This window comes from Scyliorhinus torazame, chromosome 3 (assembly GCF_047496885.1).
Source record: "Scyliorhinus torazame isolate Kashiwa2021f chromosome 3, sScyTor2.1, whole genome shotgun sequence".
Taxonomy (NCBI): domain Eukaryota; kingdom Metazoa; phylum Chordata; class Chondrichthyes; order Carcharhiniformes; family Scyliorhinidae; genus Scyliorhinus; species Scyliorhinus torazame.
This window is the reverse complement of record NC_092709.1, coordinates 342,478,786-342,503,616: the sequence shown is the minus strand read 5'-3', so window position 1 is coordinate 342,503,616 and position 24,831 is coordinate 342,478,786. Positions and strand designations below refer to the sequence as shown.

At 48.8% G+C, this 24,831-nt stretch overlaps 1 protein-coding gene across 1 annotated transcript in view; it reads right to left on the bottom strand.

Annotated features, from left to right (window-relative positions):
* Window positions 1–24,831, bottom strand: part of m1ap (meiosis 1 associated protein) — a 151,842-nt gene that overhangs the window by 44,529 nt on the left and 82,482 nt on the right. Inside the window, exons 7-8 of the mRNA XM_072497870.1 lie at window positions 13,018–13,174; window positions 10,286–10,427 (exon numbers count right to left, since the gene is read on the bottom strand). Coding sequence (XP_072353971.1) covers window positions 10,286–10,427; window positions 13,018–13,174 — 299 coding nt within the window. The remainder of the gene's footprint in view (window positions 1–10,285; window positions 10,428–13,017; window positions 13,175–24,831) is intronic.

Here is a 24,831-nt window from a genome sequence, read left to right as displayed (position 1 = left end):
CTCCACATTGGGTAGACTTGGAGATAGGGGAGGAAACAGAAGGGCGTCCACCCTGGAGAATGGATATGGGACTATTGGCAGATGAAGGGGTGTGTCTAAGGGTGAGGGGGTGCATTGAAAAATACTTGGAACTCAATGATAACGGGGAGGTCCAGGTGGGAGTGGTCTGGGAGGCGCTGAAGGCAGTGGTTAGAGGGGAGCTGATATCAATAAGGGCACATAAAGGAAAGCAGGAGAGTAGGGAACGGGAGCGGTTGCTGCAAGAACTTCTGAGGGTGGACAGGCAATATGCGGAGGCACCGGAGGAGGGACTGTACAGGGAAAGGCAAAGGTTACACGTAGAATTTGACTTGCTGACAACGGGTACTGCAGAAGCACAGTGGAGGAAGGCACAGGGTGTACAGTATGAGTATGGGGAGAAGGCGAGCAGGTTGCTGGCCCATCAATTGAGGAAAAGGGGAGCAGTGAGGGAAATAGGGGGAGTGAGGGATGAGGAAGGAGAGATAGAGCGGGGAGCGGAGAAAGTGAATGGAGTGTTCAAGGCATTCTATAAAAGATTATACGAAGCTCGGCTCCCGGATGGGAAGGAGAGAATGATGTGCTTCCTAGACCGGCTGGAATTTCCTAAGGTGGAGGAGCAGGAGAGGGTGGGACTGGAAGCACAGATCGCGATAGAGGAAGTAGTGAAAGGAATTAGGAGTATGCAGGCGGGGAAGGCTCCGGTACCGGATGGATTTCCAGTCGAATTTTATAGGAAATATGTGGATTTGCTTGCCCCGATACTGATGAGAACCTTTAATGAGGCGAAGGAAAGGGGACAGCTGCCCCCGACTATGTCGGAGGCAACGATATCGCTTCTCCTAAAGAAGGAAAAAGACCCGCTGCAATGCGGGTCCTATAGACCTATTTCCCTCCTAAATGTAGACGCCAAGATTCTGGCCAAGGTAATGGCAATGAGGATAGAGGATTGTGTCCCAGGGGTAGTCCATGAGGACCAAACTGGGTTTGTGAAGGGGAGACAGCTAAATACGAATATACGGAGGCTGCTAGGGGTAATGATGATGCCCCCACCAGAGGGGGAAGCAGAGATAGTGGTGGCGATGGATGCCGAGAAAGCATTTGATAGAGTGGAGTGGGATTATTTGTGGGAGGTGTTGAGGAGATTTGGCTTTGGAGATGAGTATATTAGATGGGTACAGCTGCTGTATAGGGCCCCGATGGCGAGCGTGGTCACGAATGGACGGGGATCTGCGTATTTTCGGCTCCATAGACGGACGAGGCAGGGATGTCCTCTGTCCCCATTATTGTTTGCACTGGCGATTGAGCCCCTGGCAATAGCATTGAGGGGTTCCAGGAAGTGGAGGGGAGTACTCAGGGGAGGAGAGGAACACCGGGTATCTCTTTACGCGGACGATTTATTGGTGTATGTGGCGGACCCGGCGGAGGGGATGCCAGAGATAATGCGGATACTTGGGGAGTTTGGAGAATTTTCAGGATATAAGCTGAACATGGGGAAAAGTGAGCTGTTTGTGGTGCATCCAGGGGAGCAGAGCAGAGAAATAGAGGACTTACCGCTGAGGAAGGTAACAAGGGACTTTCGCTACTTGGGGATCCAGATAGCCAAGAATTGGGGTACATTGCATAGGTTAAACTTAACGCGGTTGGTGGAACAGATGGAGGAGGACTTCAAGAGATGGGACATGGTATCCCTGTCACTGGCAGGGAGGGTACAAGCAGTTAAAATGGTGGTCCTCCCGAGATTCCTCTTTGTGTTTCAGTGCCTCCCGGTGGTGATTACGAAGGCTTTTTTCAAAAGGATTGAGAAGAGTATCATGAGTTTTGTGTGGGCCGGGAAGACCCCGAGAGTGAGGAAGGGATTTTTGCAGCGTAGTAGGGATAGGGGGGGGGGCTGGCGCTACCAAGCCTGAGTGAGTACTACTGGGCCGCCAACATCTCAATGGTATGTAAGTGGATGGGAGAAGAGGAGGGAGCGGCGTGGAAGAGATTGGAGAAGGCGTCCTGTAGGGGGACTTGCCTACAAGCCATGGTGACGGCGCCGTTGCCGTTCTCACAGAAGAAATACACCACAAGTCCGGTGGTGGTGGCTACTTTGAAAATTTGGGGGCAATGGAGACGGCATAGGGGAAAGACGGGAGCCTCGGTGTGGTCCCCGATAAGAAATAATCATAGGTTTGCTCCGGGGAGAATGGATGGGGGATTTGGAACATGGCAAAGAGCAGGAGTAACACAATTGAGAGATCTGTTTGTAGATGGGACGTTTGCAAGTCTGGGAGCGCTGGCCGAAAATTATGGGTTGCCCCAAGGGAATGCATTCCGGTATATGCAACTGAGGGCTTTTGCGAGGCAACAGGTGAGGGAATTCCCGCAGCTCCCGACGCAGGAGGTGCAGGACAGAATGATCTCAAAGACATGGCTGGGGGACGGTAAGGTATCAGACATATATAGGGAAATGAGGGACGAGGGGGAGATTATGGTAGATGAGCTGAAAGGGAAATGGGAAGAAGAGCTGGGGGAGGAGATTGAGGAGGGGCTGTGGGCTGATGCCCTAAGTAGGGTAAACTCATCGTCCTCGTGTGCCAGGCTAAGCCTGATACAATTTAAGGTGTTACACAGGGCGCATATGACTGGAGCACGGCTCAGTAAATTTTTTGGAGTAGAGGATAGGTGTGCGAGATGCTCGAGAAGCCCAGCGAATCACACCCACATGTTCTGGTCATGTCCGGCACTACAGGGGTTTTGGGTGGGGGTGACAAAGGTGCTTTCGAAGGTGGTGGGGGTCCAGGTTGAACCAAGCTGGGGGTTGGCTATATTCGGGGTTGCAGAAGAGCCGGGAGTGCAGGAGGCGAAAGAGGCTGATGTTTTGGCCTTTGCGTCCCTAGTAGCACGGCGCAGGATACTGTTGATGTGGAAGGAAGCCAAGCCCCCGGGTGTGGAGACCTGGATAAATGACATGGCAGGGTTTATAAAGCTGGAACGGATTAAGTTCGTCCTCAGGGGATCGACTCAAGGGTTCACCAGGCGGTGGCAACCGTTCGTCGAATACCTCACAGAAAGATAGAGGGAATGGAAAAGAAGAAGACAGCAGCAGCAACCAGGGGGGGGGGGGCAGAGGGGGGGGGGGGGGGGCAGAGGGGGGGGAGGGGGGGGGAGGGGGGGAGGAACCAGAGGGATTCTCAGGGATGTCAATATATAAGTATATAAGTATAATATGTATAGGTTGTTGTTATAGATAATTGTATGTTGGACGGTTAAAACATATTTTTGGAGAATATTTATCTGGGACAAGGCAGTTGCCATTTAGTTTTGTTTTTGTTTATATATTATTTATTTCTTGTTTATAAAACTGGCCATTGTTATTTATATTGTGATATTGCTGTGTAAAGGATACACAATGTACTGTGATGGTTGGCCAAAAATTTTCAATTAAATATTTTTTTTTAAAAATGTTGTCTGTTAGTGTTATTGCTAAATGTTGTTTGTGAAATCGGAAATTTTTTCCACGGCCCCACGCCTTATTTTTCGGCCGAAACCTCTGAGAGCTTGTCAGCACGCTCATCAGCAGAAACCTCTGAGAGCTTGCCAGACCCCAGTTCGTAACTGCCCTTCTGGTTCGAAGGAAGAACCAATACGGCAACCCCCCACGATGACTACATTTCTTGCCCATACTTGTCGGTTGCTCAGGCAGTGGAGAAACGGCATTGGGACCCGCCCTCCCTGGGAACCCCCCTCTGGTCAGCTACGCTCGGGTAGTGCACACACGGCATTGGTCGCCGTCCTACCCGGGGATTTCATCCAAATCTTACCCGTTGCGGCCCATACGCACCTCATTTCGGCAATTTTCCTTCAAAAAGTTTTGTTTTGTTTCAGGCGACCCTTAGGTTGCCAACCCTATGCTATTTACATCCTCAAACATTTGGATGGTAAATCGCACAGCCTGTGAGACGGCTCGCACTGGTTCAGTATTTGTAAATGTGTCTTGTCCTTAAATTTGGTTTTTGGAGAAAAAAAATGAGGGAGTCACACATGGTGACAAATTGTAAAGGGAGTAATTGGCACTAAAGGACAGATATGCTATCATACAAGATATTAATACAAGGTAGTGACAGAGACTATGCTTGATCCCACAGAACTCCAGAAGCTCCAGGAACAGAAGAGAAGAGAAAAAGAAGAACCATGAGGACATCCTCCGTGTTGCTCATCACCCTCATGAGCATTTGGTTGCGCGCGAACGCGAACCCCCTAACCCCAACCCTCCCCCCCCAGCCGTTAATGATTCACTTCCCCATAGTACCCAGAGCCCAGTCAAAAGTGACACCACACCATCTTGGTGTGTCAGGTTTATAACCTGGCACTCCCTGTCCTACTTAATAGAATCCCTACTAGTATTGGCGATACTCTGCTGCATCGTGCAGACTATTCGTCTGAGGAAATGGAGAAGGAGAGCCTACCGCGCTGCACCCCGGTATATAGGATAAGATCCCCTATTTTTGGATATGACCAGACCCCCGACCCCCGCGATCTCTAATCAAGAACATTTGTTTGCGTTCCTTTTTGTGAATAAAGAAATGTTTCATGAGCGATTGTACAATCCTGAGCTTGACTGCCAAGCCAGGAAAAATGTGAGTAATGCTGCTATGATTTCGTTTGTATTATTAGGAAGTTAGTATGATTGAATGTTTGAGTGAGTGTAGTTTATTGAGGATAGTTAAAGGTACCGTTTTTCTTATTTTGCAATGCATGTCCCTGTTTTGGCATAGCGCCACTTAGAATTGTCAGTTTAAATTTTTCCTACATAGTTATGGTCAGTGTCGAGGCCATAAAAGAGTGTTCGCCGGGTCAGGGAATGAAGAACAACGCAGTTATGTGATCCTTCACGCTTCGCGTTAGGATCACAAGGAGGGTGTGTAGCCACCTGGGTTGGCCAATTCCCGACGTAAAATGGAGAGCAGCAAAGGCTGAAGGGAAATTCAGCCAACACAGGCAGAAACTAGCAGGTGCAAGTTTACTGTGTATTAGACTCTGCAAAAGCCCAGACAGCATCGATACCAGCAACCATCGGCATAATAATGTAGCAGCTATCTAAATACTAATGAGTGATCCCGGGAACAATCAAAACATTGAAGGTAAACAAGGCCAAGCCAGACTCCTCTGCTCCAGCAGGAGCCAACACAAAAGAGGTTAACGGACACCTAAAGACCGCCCAACGATTAGGGAACCGCTCCAGCATTGGAGAAATCGAACCAAGCGATTGGAACAAAGTCCAATCACTTGAAACCAGGTACGGGGTCCGCCCAGAAGGGTGGGAAGCCCCTGGGGACTATAAAGTAAAGTCCCCAAGTTCAAATCGTCCTTCTTGACAGGGTCACTCAGCAACGTGAACCAACCCTTGACAGTGACCTGTCCGGCTGCCTCCAAAGAACGTAAGTCTCAAGTCAACGCTCGCTACGAGATAGGCGCTCCTAGCTACCAGTCCATACCAGCTTTGAATCCCGCAGACTCAGAACCCGAACAAAAGGCCATTTGTTCCCCTGACCTGGTGGGCCAGTCCGAAGCTAAGTATAGGCCTGTCAGTTATAGAAATAGCTTAGAAAGTAGAGTTTATGCATGAGTAGCGATTTACTGTGTATCATAAATGTGCTTTGATTTGAATCTTACTAATTGGTGTATTGAATTATTGATCATTACTTGAACTTGAACATCGTGGCGGTATCATAAAGATACCTGGCGACTCGAGAGCAAAGGTTATAAAACAGAGCCAATTGAACCAACCAAAAGTTAGCAACAAACCCACACCAGTGGTAGCCACGCCAGACCAATCAGTCCCTCGTACCCCTTGCCTGCCATCCATTAGCCAGGGAGCACAACTCTCCAAGGACCAGGGCCCAGGTTTGTATGAGATGTAAGACTCTGCATCGGATATAGATACAGAATCATCAATACTTTCGGTGAACAGTATGTGTGGTGATATGCCAGCAAGCAATACCATAGATGGCTGCTGGTGCGATCTCCAACCAGCAGGCGGCAGTACAGACACACCATGTGGTCTCAAGACAGTAGTCACGTGACAAGGCACTCACATATAAGTGGGGGCACATCCGGTCACAGGGATATGGTTATAAGACATACAAGTAGACAGTCATGCTTAGGGGTAGTTCCAGAGGGGTACAAAGGAACTCCATGATAACTTGCTCCGTAACAGATCGCTATTTTACCATGCGTGATTCAATAAACATACTGGTTTGGACAAGACTCAAGTTGTTTGGTCGATTCCTTGTTAGACATCGAACACCGAACACAACAGTATGGTCAGAGATGGATCTCTGGCAGGATTCCTCCGACAGTCAGCGCAAAAATGGCATTCGCCGGCGCCTTAAACAGACCTCAACCCACAGCTGTTGGAAGCATAACTGCGGGCAAAGTGGTGAAGGAGGCTTCCTTTGGATCCAGCAACAGGGGAAACTCGGGGGTGGGGGGGGGTGGGGGGGGGTGGGGGGGATGTAATAACCCTCACGAGACCCATGGGGATGACCCAATTGACCTCTCCGTGGGGCCCGTGTCATATGAGCTTCTCCGCTGATGGGCAGAGCCGGTCCGGATTCGGACCAGCATGACCGGTAGTCCTGGTTGGGACCTATGTGCTGTACGCTGTATTGCACCTTTTCTTTTGGTTATAAATACATCTTCTTTGATCTCCTGAGCTTTTATAGTGATCTTTAAGGATGAGATGTTTTGCTATGGGCGGCACGGTAGCACAGTGGTTAGCACTGTTGCTTCACAGCACCACGGTCCCAGATTCGATTCCCAGCTTGGGTCACTGTCTGTGCGGAGTCTGCACGTTCTCTCCGTGTCTGCGTGGGTTTTTTCCGGGTTCTCTGGTTTTCTCCCACAAGTCCCGAAAGACGTGCTGTTAGGTGAATTGGACATTCTGAATTCTCCCTCTGTGTACCCGAACAGGCACTGGAGTGTGGCGACTAGGGGCTTTTCACAGGAACTTCATTGCAGTGTTGATGTAAGCCGACTTGTGACAATAAAGATTATTATTATTATTATAATGTTTCACTATAACTACTGCAGCAGTAATTTCTCCTTTTCCAGGTTTTGCAGTAAGTGGATTCTTCCACTTGAGGTCCTCAGTAAACTATGGATATAATATGAACTTCCTCTCGTGGCAGAGGTTATTGTTGCATTTCAATTTGTTTCATAGATTATGTATAATTATATGGTGAATATAGCAAATAGGCCATTTGGCTCAATTAGACTGAGCTGGTGCTTACACCTCATGCAGATTTCTTCCTGTTCCATTTACACACGTATCAGGGGAAGCAATAGTGTAGTGGTATTGTCAATGGACTAGTCACCCATTGACCCAGGGTAATACAAAACCCAGGGTATTGTGCTGGGGATCCAGTTCAAATTCCCCCATAGCGGAGGTTGAAATTTGAATAAATTAAAAATCTGGATTTTAAGTCTAAGAATGACCATGAAACTATTGTTGTAAAAACCCATCTGGTTCACTAATACCCTTGAAGGAAATCTGTTGTCTTTACCCTGTCTGGCCTACATCTGATTCCACACCCACAGCAATGTGGTTGACTCTTAAATGCCATCTGAAATGGCCGAGCAAGCCACTGAATTCAAGGGCAATTAGGGATGTGCAACAAATCCTGACCCAGTCAGAGACGCCCACATCTCATGTAAAAATGTAAAAAATCTCAGCCTTTCAGCATATCTTTCAATTCCTCTTTCTCACAAGTACTCACATAGTTTGCTTTTGTAAAGGTCAATTTCTCCACTTCTGGAGTTATTAGGGTGGACCTTAAATTTGTGCGAGGTCAGAGTGGTGGTGGGATAGTAAATTCAAGTGGCCATCCCACTTCTACTCTGACCTCTCATGCCCTCAGCCCCCTACGCAGTTTCAAAGAAGTTTGAGGAACAACACTTCATTCTTAGGACTTCCGGTGGCGGCCATGAGGTGAGTGGTCGCTCATAGGGCAGCTCAGGCTCGAAGGTTTGGGCGCTTTATACCCGTTAGTGGGGTAGCTCCGGCAGGAAAGTGGTGCAGAACGTGTAGAGGGAGAGGTTCTCCCTAAGATTGGTATGTATACTGGCTACCAGACTCGGCAAAAAACAGTCAAAGACCTGGCTGATTGTTGCACTGTCTCCTTGCTCAGCCGGAGTCTTCGATGGCAGCCCGGTCCGGCAAGTCCTCGAATGACAGGCACTGCCGGTACAAGCGAGGCCTCATGTCGCACCTCCTTGACATTCATCCTCCTCGGCCTGGAGGGCGGCTTGCTCTCCATGCTGCGCGGTTGCCAGTGCCATGATATGCAAACACGCAACCAATGAACACAGAATAGGACACAACCAATGGGCAGTCAGGACACTCAGAGGTGGCATCACCACAAGGGGGCATGGCATAAACACTATAAAAGGGATGAGGCACTCACACCCTGCCTCTTTCCACAGACAGACATCTAGAGAGTTAGACAGGATTGATCAGCAGCATCACACCCCAGCACGTGGCTTAGAGCAAGCTGATACAGTTAGGCTGAGTTACTACAGTTAGATTAGCAGAGAGTCGAACTCATTTGAGAACTGTGTTAATAGTTCAATAAACACGTTGAACTCATTTCAGAGTCTGGAGCAGCCTTTAGTTAAGACTGCATCAAGTAGCAGCCTATGTTATCCGAAGCAGCATAACACAACAGCCACCTGCATTCTCCGCTGCTGCAGTTCCTCTTCCTCGAGCAGCTGCAGCTGGTACAGCTGCAAGGTATCCCCACAGGGCTGCGGTGACTAGCAGGAAGGCCACCATTGCTGGTTGAATTCCAATATCCATTTTCTGCAGGGGATGAAAGGCTGGCATGTTAGCATGGTGTGTACCCCCCGTGCCGAACCAGGTCCAACGGGCTACATGGTGGCTCCGGTTGGCACTGTGGGTTCTACCTCCACATGTTCTCTCCACCCACTCCTGCGAACTCCACACCCCTGGCCGCATCAGTGTCTGGCCCCATGGGGACCACTGGCCCTGGCATCGTCCCTGCTGCCAGGGTTACCGTTGGCTGGCACTGCCCTTGCCAGCAGTATGCTCTATGGCACCCGCCTGCCCCCCCACCCCCCACCCGTAGGGGCTAGTGTGGATGTTGCCCTGGTTGGGCTGCCGGCAGATGGCAGCTGGGTTGGGCGGGGGTGAATGGCGGAGGGTTGGATGCGGGGCTGGGGCACCCATGGTGTCACTCTGCAAAACCAGGGCCCAAGGTGGGTGGTCACTGGGGTGTGCAATTAGATGGCTGCCTTGCAGGCCGCGGCAACAGCGGTCCATGGCTGGACACCGCCCCAGTCCCGAGGGGGGGGTCCTCCCAGCCACTCGGTCTGTTCCCCCATCAGTCCCCTCTCCCCTGGCCCTGGCAGGGTGCCTCCCCCCCCATCCCAGCGCGCCCGGCCAGTGTACTGCACTGCAGCCCATGGTCGCACCTCTCTGTGTCCTACCTCCTCTCTATACTTAATCAACCACGGCCCAGTTTCATGATTTTTAAAAGCACAAGTGAACCACGCAGTTGGGAACTTGGCCATTGGAGGCGAAAAATCACGGAGGCCTCAGAGAATACTGGGCCGGGCCCGCCAATAACATGCAAACAGTGTAGAGTACATGCATTCTGCACTGCATTTACGCTGCTGTCGAGGTGACAGAGAATTGCGATTTGGCGTCAAATCGGCGCCCGCCGCGATTTTGGCGTTGGAACATATTCTTCGTCCAGTCACGTTTCACGATTTCTGCGTCAGCCAACGGAGGATTCAGCCCACAATCTCTGCTTACTCTATTTAATGCACACCTATTATACTCATCTTTTCTCATGGACAACTGATGAAGTAATACCTATATTTCATGCCAAAGGTTATATAGCCATTACAATCATTGCAGCATCACTCTTTCATCGTGAATATATAATTTATTTGTAAAAAGCTTACTGTGGCAATTCAATTTAGTGCATCTATATTTACATCTCCTTACATAAGCTAATCTTTCACATAAAAAATTGAGTGGGGCTGTAATCTGAAAGCTTACAATATAAAGAAATGGGTATCTCCATATATGAGTCAATGAGCCTCGTCAATGTTTGATGTTTTAGATTTAATGAAAAGTAAGCCAAAAATGCAACAGTAAAATTAGTTTCAGACGTTTTCACATTGCAACATACGTTCTTTTCCTGCCTTTACTCTACATTTATACCTTATTGGGCAATGGTTTTTTTCTCATTCCTACCTTCAAAGTATGACAGAGTGCGTGAAAACTTTGGTGGTTTGTCTCTAGTTCATCCCAGTCCAGTTTCCAACAGTTTGTGGGTCTGATGATAAGTGGGAGCCCATAGAATACAGATTCACAAACACCGTCTGATTTCAGAGCCCTGTAAGGTAAAGATTTTAATAAGTATCCAGGCCTTGAAATTTGACTGCCCGGTGTCCATTTCTGAGTGAAAAATGTGTGCTCAGGAATGGTTGTCAGACAAAATGTGACACCGAGCCGCAGAGAAAAGGTGATAGGACAGGTGGCCAAAAGCTTAATCAAACAGTTATGTTCTCAGGAGAAAAAAAGAGGTGGAGATGTTGAAGGATGGACTTCTAAAACTTAGGGCCGAGGTAGCAATGGTGGAGCGATGAAAATCAGGGAAGTGCAAGAGGCCAGAATTGGAGAAACTCAGAGATGTTTGTATAGTTGTAGGACCTAAGGCGGTTACAGAGATATGGATGGGCAAGTCCATGGACTAAAGTGGAAAGCTTAATAACAAACTATGCTATATTGGTTAAAAGAAAAAGCATAGGGCAGCACAGTGGCGCAGTGGTCAGCATTGCTGCATCACGGCGTTGAGGTCCCAGGTTCAATCCCGGCTCTGGATCGTTGTCCGTGTGCAGTTTGCACATTCTCCCTGTGCTTGCATGGGTTTCGCGCCCATAACCCAAAGATGTGCAGGGTAGGTGGATTGGCCATGCTAAATTGCCCCTTAATTGGAAAAAATAAATTGGGTACTCTAAATTTATACAAAAAAAGAAAAAGCATAGAAACTTATGCACTGAAGGAGGCCATTCATCATGTCCAAGCCAGCTGAGAAAGAATTATCCATCCTAATTAACAATTTACATTAATCCCACCTTCCAGTTCTTAGTCCATCACCCTGAAGGTTTGGCACCTCAAGTGTATATTCAATTGTGTTTTTTACTGCAATGAGTTTCTTTCATCTTTTTACAGTAAGAAGTCTTACAACACCAGGTTAAAGTCCAACAGGTTTGTTTCGATATCACTAGCTTTCGGAGCGCTGCTTCTTCCTCAGGTGAATGAAGAGGTATGTTCCAGAAACATATATATAGACAAATTCAAAGATGCCAGACAATGCTTGGAATGTGAGCATTAGCAGGTGATTAAATCTTTACAGATCCAGAGATGGGGTAACCCCAGGTTAAAGAGATGTGAATTGTGTCAAGCCAGGACAGTTGGTAGGATTTCGCAGGCCAGATGGTGGGGAATGAATGTAATGTGACATGAATCCCAGGTCCCGGTTGAGGCCGCACTCGTGTGCGGAACTTGGCTGTAAGTTTCTGCTCGGCGATTCTGCGTTGTCGCGCTGAAGGCCGCCTTGGAGAACGCTTACCCGGAGATCAGAGGCTGAATGCCCTTGACTGCTGAACTGTTCCCCGACTGGAAGGGAACATTCCTGCATGGTGATTGTCGTGCGATGTCCGTTCATTCGTTGTTGCAGCGTCTGCATGGTCTCGCCAATGTTGGCCAAGTCGCACGAGTATGTACCGCGTACCTGGTGGGTGGTGTTCTCACGTGTAATGGTGGTATCCATGCCGATGATCTGGCACATCTTGCAGAGATTGACATGGCAGGGTTATGTGGTGTCGTGGTCACTGTTCTGAAGGCTGGGTAGTTTGCTGCAAACAATGGTTTGTTTGAGGTTGCGCGGTTGTTTGAAGGCAAGTAGCGGGGGTGTGGGGATGACCTTGGCAAGATGACTTCTTACTGTGCTCACCCCAGTCCAACGCCGGCATGTACATTTCATCTTTTTAGGCAGTGATTTCCAGATCCCACAAATCCTCAACTCCCCAATAATCATTGTGCAAATTACTTTAAATCAATACTCCCTGATTAGTGGCTTCTCTGTTAATGGTCCTTACTATCCACTCTGTCTAGGCAGCTCATAATTTTATACCTCAATTTTTAAAAACATTTAGAGGACCCAATTATTTTTTTCCAATTAAGGGGCAATTTAGCGTGGCCAATCCACCGACCCTGCACATCTTTGAGTTGTGGGGATGGAACCCATGCAGACACAGGGAGAACGTACAAACTCCACACAGACAATAAACTGGGGCCAGGATCGAACCCGGGTCCTCAGCACTGTAGGCAGCACCGTTAACCACGGCTCCACCGTACACCCTATTTTTATACCTCAATTAAGCCTCCCCTCAGCCTCCTCAGTTCCAAGGAAAACAACACCAGCCTATCCAATCTTTCTCCACATTTAAAATTCTCCATTTCTGTAAATAGCCACATAAATCCCGTTTGTGTGCTCTCTAGAGCGACAACATCCTTCCAATAATGCATGACCAGAATTATCATAGATTATCATAGAATTTACAGTGCAGAAGGAGGCCATAAGGCCCATCGAGTCTGCACCGGCTCTTGGAAAGAGCACCCTACCCAAGGTCAACACCTCCACCCTATCCCCACAACCCAGTAACCCCATCCAACACTAAGGGCAATTTATCATGGCCAATCCACCTAACCTGCATATCTTTGGACTGTGGAAGGAAACCGGAGCACCCGGAGGAAACCCACGCACACACGGGGAGGATGTACAGACTCCGCACAGACAGAGACCCAAGCCGGAATCGAACCTGGGACCCTGGAGCTGTGAAGCAATTGCGCTATCCACAATGCTACCGTACTTATACATAGTACTCCAGCTGCAGTCTAAATAGAAGAAGACTACTTATTTTATAACTTGGAGTTTGTGCTGTAGGGGTCCAGGATCTGTTGCTTTGCTTGTGTTCTGGTAGTCTCGGAGGCTCTCAGTTTTCTCAGTGAGGAGAGTTGGCCCAGGAAGGAGAGCAGGACTGATAAGTCTCTCTTGAACATCACATTTCAGACATGCTATGAATGAGAAAGAAACAAATTATGTAGATCACATTATTTTTACATGAACTACACTAGACCGTCCTTATATTGGCGAGGAGGTGCCGGCGATGGACTGGGGTGAGCACAGTAAGAAGTCTTACAACACCAGGTTAAAGTCCAACAGGTTTGTTTCACCTGAGGAAGGAGCTGTGCTCCGAAAGCTAGTGATTCAAACGTTCCTTATATTGGTAACTGGTGAAAAGACAAATTGTGGAAATAAAGAATAAGAAATAGGAGCATAAATAGGAGGAGTAGGCCAATGGGCCCATTGGGTTTGCTCAACCAATCAGTAAGATGGTGGTTGATCTGATGTGGCTTTAAATCCACTTTCCTGCCTGCCCCTTGGGAACCATAAGAAAATTGGCTCTATTTTGAGTGACCTGAGGTAGTGCAGGATCATGGACTTGGAGGAGCCCATTCAGCTCATGAGTGCCACCATCTCTCAGGGCTTTGAGCATTTGAGTTTGTCCATTGAAGCTATTTAGATCTAATGTCATGCAATGAGGAAGAATTAATTAGTAATCTCACAATAAAAGATTCTCTCGGAAGAATTGACCATAATACAATTGAAACACATATTATGTTTTAAAACGACGTACTCCAATTTCAAAAAAGAACAAAGCCAATAGCGTAGGTATGAGAAGAGAGCTAGCTAAGGTTGATTGGGTTAATAGATTTAGTTATTATGGGAAATATTTAAAAATAACAATTCGAATTGTTCACCAAAATAGATTCCATGAGAAAATAAACACTGAGCAGAAAAAATCCATCTCTGGCTTACTAGGGAAGTTTGGGATAGTATTAGATTGAAATAAAATTCTTAGAGTGTTGCAAAGAATAATAGAAAGCCTGAGGATTGTGAGTGTTTTGGAAACCAGTGAAGAATGACCAAAAAGTTAAGAAAAGGAAAAAAAGAGAATATGAGAAGAAAAAAGCCAGGAAGATAAAAACAGATTGTGAAAGCTTCCACAAGTATAATGTTATGGACAGGGAGGGTGTTAATATAAGCAGCAGGAATTAAGTCTTAAAAATCTTTATTGTCACAAGTAGACTTACATTAACACTGAAGATAGGACAAACTCAAAGGAAAAGGTTTAGTTTATTTGCATACAATAAAAATTTGGGGGAGGATCATAATGTAGCCTCCTATACATTCATACAGTAAAATATGGATAGAGAAATGAAATATTTACAATGCAGAGATCACAGAGAAAATAATTGTTTTACGTGGGTTACAGAGTCCAGAATCAAAGTCTAATGAGGTATTCCTTTACGGATGTTGGTGGGTTGAAAACCGATGCTGTACATTTCACTTTTCTGGTGCTATTGACTTCACACAATGAGATAGGCATGCTGAGATGAATCAGTCTTGGAGGTGATGGTACACAATTTCTAGCAGTGTAGATGGAGACCAAAGCTCCTTGTCTGTGAGACCACGAGTCAGATGGTAAAAAGACAGACTGATAATTTACAGTTCAGCAAGGCAATATTATTGGCTCCACAAGTGAGGTCCATGTCACATGACTCCCACCTCTCCACACTGTTTTGACAAGGATGTGTATCTCTTATCGAGGTCCCTGAGATTGTTCAATGTCTGATCCATTAGAATTGAAAGGAAGGTTGCGGCCCTTTGTCTTCGCAGATGAGCAGGCTCCTCTTGGTCTGCCTGGGTTATGAAATGTAGCTGGTCTTTGTAAGTTTGATCTGTGCAACCATCGGTGTGGTCATTAGTGGCTCTTCATAGATAACGAGGTGCCAGTTTCTCCAATACTGCCAGGTAGCCTCTTGCGTTCGGGGTCACAGGGGTGCAAAGAGGTGGGTCCCTGCTAGGGGATTCACTGGAAGACGATGAGAGTTCCTCAAAACATGAAGATGAAGTGGTGCAGGAAACCCAGGGCCCTGCAGAGGGAAGATGTGACAGACATGTCTGTCTAGTCGTCTGCCTTGGCAATGAGCAACCATAATATGATAGAATTCTTCATCAAGATGGAGAATGACACAGTTGATTCTGAGACTAGGGCCCTGAATCTGAATAAAGGAAACTACAATGCTATCTGCACGAGTTGGCTCGATTTACCAATTACTTAGGGGTCCTTTAAGAAAATCAACAAACCCTACATTGGAGAATAAAATGGGCCTGTATGACCCGCATTTTGTCGGGTCTTTCTTTTTCTTGGGTATCAGAGAGATTGAAGATTGTGCTAGAGTTGGTGGCAGCGTGCCCTTGCTAGCGAGTCTGTAAACATCTCCTGCAGATGCGGCGCCAGTGCTGGCGCAAATCTTTTATAGAAGTGTGCCGGGAATCCATCTGGTCCCGGGGCCTTCCCTGCCTGCATGGAGTTGATGCTCTCCATGACTTCTCCCAGTTCCAATGGTGCTTCCAGCCCCCGTTTTCTATCCTCCCCCATGAATGGCATGTCCAGTCCATCGATGAACAGTTTCAACCTCAAGTCCCCTCTGGATGTTTCATTTACCTTTTCCAGCTTGGTTTCTAGTCTACCGTTGCTGTCCCCAATCTGCGCTATTTCCCTCGTGACTGCCTGCTTTCTGAACTGGCGAGCCAGCAGGCGGCTAGCCTGGACTCCGTGTTCATAGAAGGCTCCCTGTATCTGGCAGAGCAGGTGCACTGCTTTCCTAATGGACAGCAGGTCAAAGTCCATTTGTAGCTTTTTCCTCTATGCCAGAAGCTCTACGGTCGGGCCTCAGACTATGGCCTGTGCACCTCCAGCATGGTGTCGACCAGTTGTTGCCTAGTCGCCTCTCCTGTCTATCTCTACGTGCTTTATAGCCAATAATCTCACCCCTGATCACTTCTTCCATCGGGCAGGAGATACAAAAGCCTGAGAACACGCATGAACAGACTCAAAAACAGCTTCTTCCCCGCTGTTATCAGACTCCTAAGCAACCTTCTTATGGACTGACCTCATTAATACTACACCCCTGTATGCTTCATCCGATGCCAGTGATATGTAGTTACATTGTGTACCTTGTGTTGCCCTATTATGTATTTTCTTTTATTTCCTTTTTTCATGTATTTAACGATCTGTTGAGTTGCTCGCAGAAAAATCGCAGGGATCAGGGGCTGGTCTCGAAAAAAGGACCCACGGACGCAAGCTAGGGTCCGGGATTTACTGTTTGAAGGGACGCCTACTGTGCCTGGACTGCTGATCGACTGTTTACTGCTTAAAGGTGCCTTGTGCTGTACTTTTCGTGGGCAGTTTTTTGCCTTTTTTCTGTTGCTTTTTTTCTCTCTTTTTTTTCTGGTGTGGTGGGTATCTTTTGTTGGGCTCTCTGAGTGCGCTGGAGCCTGTATTGTAACAAAAGGGTGGCCGGTCAGCAATGGGGAATAAAGATGTTGGTTGGGGGCTTTTGTTTCATTTATGTATATGGTTTTTATGTTTGTTTCGGATGGGGGATGTACGGGTACTGGGTTATTGCGGTGTTATATATTTTCTTTTAGTGCTCAGAAAGTGGGTTAACACTTTTCTGTGTACACAGCTGGAACTGTATTGTACCTGGAGCAGCCTCGCGGTGCTTTTTGATGTTTACATCTTGTTTGATCTTTCCCATCTCAGTGAGACTGCTCCAGTGGGTCGGAGTGGGGGATGGTGTGCTGGGGACGGGGGAGATGAGGTCGGGGAAACAATGGGAGTGAGACAAGGGGTGCCGGAGCGATGAGTCACCGGGCTAGCAGATTGGCTAGTCAAGGGAGTCAGGTGGCGGGGGGGAGAATACAGCCAGTGGATGGCAGGGGTGGGGTTATCGGTGGTGTTGCTAGGGGGGGGAGTGTTATTTTGCTGACGTGGGGGGATCTGAAGTAGGTAATGAAAAGGAGGTCAGGGGTGGAGGCGGCCAAGAGGTGAGCCAGGAATGGCGCGGCGCATGGGCGGGCCCAAGAAAGGTTATGGCTGACCGGCAGTGGGGGGGGGGGGGGGGGGGGGGGGGGGGGGGTTGTGCCCCCTAACCAGGCTGATCACCTGGAATGTCAGGGGACTAAATGGGCCAGTTAAAAGGGCACTTGTGTTTGTGCATTTGCAGGCTCTGAAGGTGGACGTAATTATGTTGCAGGAAACACATCTGAATGTCTAACCAGACTAGGCTAAGGAAGGGCTGGATCAGCCAGGACTTCCACTCGGACTTGGATTCTAAGTCCAGGGGGGTAGCAATTATGATCAATAAGCGGGTTCAATTTGAGACGGAGGGCGTAGTCGCAGACGGCGGGGGCAGATTCCTTATGGTAGTGGCAAGCTGCAGGGGAGAAGAGTGGTGCTGGCGAACATATATGCGCCGAACTGGGACGACGCTGACTTTATCAAAAGAGTGCTGGGGAAGATCCCGGACCTAGACTCACGTAAGTTGATAATGGGGGGGGGGGGACTTTAATATGATCCTTGACCCGGGGCTGGACCAGTCATGTCCCAGAATGGGTAGACTCCCAGCAATGGCAAGGGAGCTGAAAGGGTTCATGGAGCAAATGGGGGCTGTGGACCCATGGAGAGCCAGACAGCCGACGGGAAGGGGCTACTCGTTTTATTCGCATGTTCATAAAGTATATTCTAGGATTGATTTTTTTATCTTGAGCAGGGACTGTGTAGGGGAGGTAAAGAATACGGAATACTCGGCAATCACTATCTCGGATCATGTCCCGCACTGGGTGGACCTGCAGGTCGGGGGGGCGAATTACCAACGCCCGCAATGGAGGTTAGAAATAGGACTGATGTCGGAGGAGGGGATATGTGAGAGACTTCGGAAGTGTATGCAAAATTACTTACAGGTGAACGATACGGGGGAGGTTTCAGCAGCGACCCTATGGGAGGAGCTGAAGGCAGTAATGAGGGGGGAGCTGATCTCAATTCGGGCTCACAGGGTCAGGGCGGACAGAGCAGAAATGAACAAATTGGTTAGGGAAATTCACTGGATAGACGAGGAGCATGCGGGGTCCCCGGGGGAGGACCTACTCAGGGAGAGACGGAGATTGCAGTGGAACTGGGGGTGCTATCCACGAGTAGGGCTGTGGAACAACTTAGGGGAGTAGTGTATGAGCATGGGGAGAAGGCCAGCAGATTGCTAGCACAGCAACTCAGGAAGAGGGAGGCGGCCAGGGAAATAAGTAGAGTGGTTGATGGGAAGGGGAGCAGAGTGGAGGACCCGGCAGGACTGAATAAGGTATTTCGGGACTTCTATAATAAGCTGTACACTTCAGAACCCCTGGAAGAGCCGGAGAAGATGAAAAGATTCCTGGATGGACTAACCTTCCCAAAAGTAGGCAGGGGACTAGTGGACGGGCTGGGGGCCTCGATTAGAGCGGAGGTATTGGGGGCCTAAAGGGCATGCAGTTGGGGAAAGCCCTGGGGCTGGATGGATACCTAGTAAAGTTTTACAAGAAGTTCTCAGAGATAGTGGGACCGGTCCTGACAAGGGTTTTTAATGAGGCAAGGGACAGAGGGACCCTGCCGTCGACGATGTCGCAAGCCATCATCTCGCTGATATTGAAGCGGGACAAGGACCCGGAATCCTGCAGGTCATACAGGCCAATCTCCCTGATCAATGTGGATGCCAAGCTCCTGGCCAATGTCCTGGTGATTAGAATTGAGGACCGGAGGTGATTGGGGACGATCAGACAGGGTTTGTGAAAGGCAGGCAGCTGACAACTAACTTGAGACGACCTGCTCCCGTACGTGTCGGACCCACTGGCCGGGATGAAAAATATACTGGAAACATTGAGGAAGTTCGGCCGGTTTTCAGGGTACAAATTAAAAATGGCCAAGAGTGAGATGTTTGTGGTGCAGGCAAGGGGCCAGGAGAATAGACTGAAGGAGCTACCATTTAGGCTGGTGGAGGAAAGTTTCTGGTACTTGGGGATACAGGTGGCACGAGACTGGGGCAGGTTGCATAAGTTAAATTTGACTAGAATGGTGGAACAAATGAAGAGGGAGTTTCGGAGATGGGATGCACTCCCGCTGTCACTGGCGGGGAGGGTGCAGACTGTAAAGATGATAATCCTCCCCAGATTTCTGTTCATCTTTCAGTGCCTCCCAATCTTTATCCCACAGTCCTTCTTCAAAAGGACTGGCAAAATCATCATGAGCTTTGTCTGGGCGGGAAAATCCCCGTGGGTGAAGAAGGCGATGCTTTAAAGAAGCCGCAGCGAGGGGGGACTGGCATTGCCGAGTCTGATCAACTACTACTGGGCGGCTACATAGCCATGATAAGGAAGTGGATGGTGGGTATGGGGTCTACCTGGGAGCGAGTGGAGGCAGCTTCGTGCAGGGGCACCAGTTTGGCAGCCCTGGTCACGGCTCCCCTACCGCTGTCGCCAGCCAGGTACTCCACCAGCCCGGTAGTGGGGGCGGCCCTGCGGATATGGGGCCAGTGGAGGAGGCATGTAGGGGGGGGGGTGGGTGCATCTGTCTGGGCTCCAATATGTGATAACCATCGATTTGCCCCCGGGAACATGGATGGTTTTGAACATGGCGGCGGGCGGGGGTGGGGAGGGTGGGCGATATGTTCCTGGAGGGGAGCTTTGCGAGTTTGAGGGGCTTGGAGGAGAAATTTGGGCTGGTAAGGGGAAATGACTTTAGGTACTTACAGATGCGGGACTTTGTACGGAGACAGGTCCCATCCTTCCCATGCCTCCCGCCAATAGGGATCCAGGATAGAATGTCTGTGATGATTCTAGAGGAGAAAGAGGAGAGGGTAGAGTCTCGGATATCTACAAGGTGCTCATGAAGGGGGAAGAGTCCCAGACGGAGGAACAGAAACTCAAATGGGAGGAGGAGCTTGGCGTGGAGATGGAGGACGGGCTGTGGGCGGAAGCCCTGAGTAGGGTAAGCTCAACCGCAACATGTGCCAGGCTCGGCCTGATTCAATTTAAGGTCGTTCACCGGGCCCACATGACGGTAGCTCGGATGAGCAAATTCTTTGGGGTAGAGGACAAGTGCGACGCGGGAGGACCAGCGAACCACATTCACATGTTTTGGGTATGTTCTAAGCTTAGGGGTACTCGGAGGGATTTGCGGGGGTCATGTCCCGGGTGCTGAAAACAAGGGTGGTGATGAGTCCAGGGGTGGCAATTTTCGGGGTTTCGGAAGACCCGGGAGTCCAGGGGATAGAAAGAGGCAGATGTCCTGGCCTTTGCTTCCCTAATAACCCGGGAGCGAATACTGCTGGCATGGAGGGACTCAAAACCCCTGAAGACCGAACTATGGCTTTCGCACATATCAAGTTTTCTGGGTATGGAAAAAATTAAGTTCGCCCTGAGGGGATCTGTACTGGGGCTCGCCCGAAGGTGGCAACCATTCATCGACTTCTTCACGGGAGAGTGAACGTCAGCAGGGGTTGGGGGGGGGGGGGGGGGGGGGAGGAAGGAAGAGGGGGGGAGGGGGGAGATTAGAGTAGAGTAGGAGGGATACATAGGTGGGTAGTGTCTAGGGGAGAGGAGCGGGCATGTGCAGTATGGTTTGATTGAAGTATTGGTTTTATATTGATGTTTGCACATTTCTGTTATCTGTAACTGTTTACAATTCCAAAAAATACCTCAATAAAATAGTTTGTTAAAAAAAAATGGAACCTCCTGACTGAGTTTGCGGATGGCAGAACCTCGAGATAAGGGGGCTTCAAGGAGCAAATTCAAATGCTTTCAGTTGACCAGAGCATTCACCATCCAATGAGTTTCAATAAGTTCAATTTATTTAAAGTGATAGCAGATCCGTGAACCAGAGGTGACATCAACATTTTTAAACTTTCCTGGCCCTACCACTACACCTTGGTACAGCCTCAACACCCACAGCAGTGGAACCTGCTGACTGCTAGGTCCTGATGCCTGTGATGACCTTGACAGGTATCCTCTGAGGGCCCTCTGAGTTGCACTGGTGGAGTGGGTGTGGGCTCAGGCAGAGGGGACGCTGTATGGTTGCACATCCTTGGGGTGTCTTGAGTGGAGACTTCTGGCACGTCCAGCTGATGTTCATCCTCCTTGTGGGTGCCAGAGAGCATCAGTCCGACTCCTGCAGGATGTGGAGCACTTGGAGAGAAGTCAAAGTGTCTCATTACCATGTTGCCTACATCCTGATGGTGTCCACCAGAGTGTGTGGCGATGGAGTGCAGGGCCAAGCATAAATCTGGCAAGACCTGCTGGACCAAGATCTCCATGGTGGTCATCAACTTTCCCATTGTGGCCTTGAGGTGCTTGCACGTCGGAGCCACATCAGACAGAACAGACAAACTCCTCCATCGTTCACTCATGTCTGCTGAGTGACTGTCGAATCTCTGCCTGATGTTCCACCGCCTGCTGTTGCATCTTCACCATGAGCTGGCAGCTTCCAGAGGCTTATCATCTGACTGGGACAGTGCAAATGGCTCATCTCCAGCATGTGTCAGTGTGCTGGATACCTTGGCTGTCCCGCCTCAAGACTGCTGCTATGTGGTGTTCTACAGAAAGTGACCTCAAGTCTAATCTAGAACTGTGCCCCACTGAGATGTGTATCTCTGCACTGGTGGGGAGAGTAGGTGAGAGCTGTAATGATTCTTCATGAGACCCTTGTCTTCAGACTCTGAGGACTCTGAGTGCTTCTCAGTGGATGGCCTTGACCTGATTGTGCCCGCAAGAAATAATGACAGTTTTAGTGGATGTGCTGAAGCTATTTCAAAGTACATCTGACTCAGTGATTGTCACGATTTGATGAAGTGATGGAGCTGAAATCTGCACCAGATTGTTAGGAGTGGCCAACCAGCGCATTGCTATAACATCAATCCCTGTCCTCACCATCAAGGTCAGCTGGGGGCAATGATCTCTGCATTCCCTCCCCCAGTTTTGATTCGTTCACAATTGTTGTGTGCCAGCCTATCCTGTATGAAGACAAAATAAAGGCATGTGATCAGAGATGGAGCAGAGGTTGAGCGAAATGCATGAATCCTGTGGTGCTGAGCCCTCCCCAGAAGGGACAGAGGATGGAGTGTGGGCAAAATAACATATTGGACGGTGGTGATATGAAAGGGTACGTGAGAGTATGAGCAATGGATGCGTGGGATCTATGAAGAGAGTAGACTTTTGAGTACATGATGCCATGCTGAGAGTTTGATACTGGAAGGAATTGAGAGAGGAGTTACGCTGGCGGTGCGGATGAGATCATTTATCCGCTTCCTGCACTGGATGTGCTTCTGGCACGGTTTTCAACCACGTTGGCTTCCTAGAAACTGACCTCCCAGTCCAGAGAGGGGAGTTTGCTGTGCTTCATCGAGCCAGCCCTGGGGTAGAGGATGTGCCTCGGCATCCGGACTCCTTGAATCAAGACCTCAAAGGCATGAAATGGGGTGCAAACTTGTTCTTGAGGTTTCGGGCCTTCTGCCCTGTGTTCATGACATCCTGCACGGCCTTGTGAAGACGAGTGGGCTGGAGAGAGTGGCATGAGCGTGTTGGACTGATGTTTAAATATGGCACCCAGACCTTCAAGCCCACAAACTGACGGTGGGTGGACGGGTTAGCTCCCAACCCATCAGGTGATTTGGAGAGATACTTGCTCCTGTGTAGCACTGTCAATATGACGCGAGGCAGGTTGAGGTAATGTCAATTGAAGGCTTTATTAAGCAGAACTTTATCCCCAGCCGCGTGGTTACAGAATACAACTGCTGAGGGAAATGGAGGGAAAAACTGGGTTCTTATACCGGCATTTCTGGGTGAAGTCCAGTAGGTGGCAGATCCTATCAGGACCTGGCATCCCTCCACCAATAGCCTGTCGACACGTGGTGTACCGTATTACCCCTAATACATACCAGCACATCCTGCATAATTATCGAGACTCTAAGCCTGGAATTGGGTGCGACTTCACGCCATTCTGGCCAGCAGGAACAATGCCATCAGAACCTCCCGTCACTGCACTTAGACGAAGGCACTGAGAATTCCACCCTGGTTTTTTTGCATGTGCAGGTCTTAATCCTGTTTTTCATACTGTTGGTTTCGGACAAAATTCCTTGTTCTGTCATAACATCCACTCCCGACAAACATTATTCCTCTTTACTATAACCATTACTTCTCCCTTTGTACCATGAAATATTTTGTCAGCTAATCTCTCCCATCCTCCACCCACCCTGTCACTGACCTTCCCTTTTGTTCTTCTTTCCCCTTTCACTTGTTCAAAGACTATTATATTGTTACTTTCCTTCAATTATGAAGAAAGGACCTTGACCTAAAATATTTTGTCTCCCTCTCCACAGATGCTGCCAGACCTGCTGAGTATTTCTAGGATACTGTTTTTAATTTTAGATTTCCAGCATCCGCAGCATTTTGCTTTTGTAGATTGGTTGAAGGACAGGAAGCAGACTAGGGCATATCCAAGTTGACAGACTGGAGCGAGTTGAGTCCTCAGCTGCTTGCAATCTACATTAATGGCTTCGGCAATGCTGATAATACAAAGTTAGTTGGAAATATGAGGAGGACACAAAAAGTGGCAAATTAAATAGAATGTGCATAAGTCTAAGGTAGGAAGGACTGGGGGCTGGTTTAGCTCAGTTGGCTGGACAGCTGGTTCTTGATGCGGAGCAAAGCCAACAGCGTGGGTTCAATTCCTGTCTGGTTGAGGTTATTTGTGAAGGTGCCTGAAATGGTAGATTTAGGTATAAAAAGGTAGATTTAGGTATAAACCTATATACTAGGTTTAAATTAAAACCTCAGGGCTCACATGAGCTCCTGCTTGCGGAGACACTAGAAGGTTCTGGAAATAGATAACCTCAGGCCATTGCTATGGCGACAGATACAACTGCCAAGGACTGAGAACAAAGGCAAGGATGCCTGCACACATAAAGTTGATTGATACAAGACAGTTGCTGCTCACGTGAACCTCACGTGAACCAGGCCTTCACTCTGCAGGCTCCCAGAGTCCTTGAAAACACCGCAGAAGCCAGGACCTCCACTCTGCTGCTCTCCAACGACCAGACTAGCATCGCAGCAGCTGGAGCCCTCGCCCCCACAGCTACCAACCCCTCTGACCTGGAGAACTGCGACCCCCTACAGACCCCAAGCTCTCCCTCCACTCCCCCCCTCTACAGTCGCCCCACACTCCTAGAAATCAACTCCCACAACCTAACTATCACTAATACTGCTCTTGTAAATCTAGAAATCCTCTGTCCTCTGAAGGAAGACCGCGATCTGGAAAGGACCCTGCGGACCCCAACACACGGACCCGGCCATTGCCTCAACCACAATCGCGATCCCAGAGACGTCATCCACTTACCGGCCTTCACCCCATCCACGCCGGAGCGTGGTCTGGACATCCACCGACCTGTGAAGACAAACCGCAGCCCAACAGCGACCCGGGACGCTCGACCTACCGACGCAGGAACCGCAAGCAAGGCAACAAATCCTCCATCCACACACCGACCAGAGTGAATAACCTCATTGGATACAACTATACCCTTAACACTACAAAATATGGTACACAGCAAGACACCACCAATAGCAATGGGATAATGATCAGATAATCTGCTTGGCGGTGTGGGGGAGGGGAGTGAGTGGGTATGGGTGTGAGTGTTACATCTTACCTGAAAATGACACTTCATGAGGGGCAGTGGCATAGTGATATTCTCACTGGAGTAGTAATCCAGAGGCTCAGGGTAATGCTCTGGAAATCCAGGTCCTC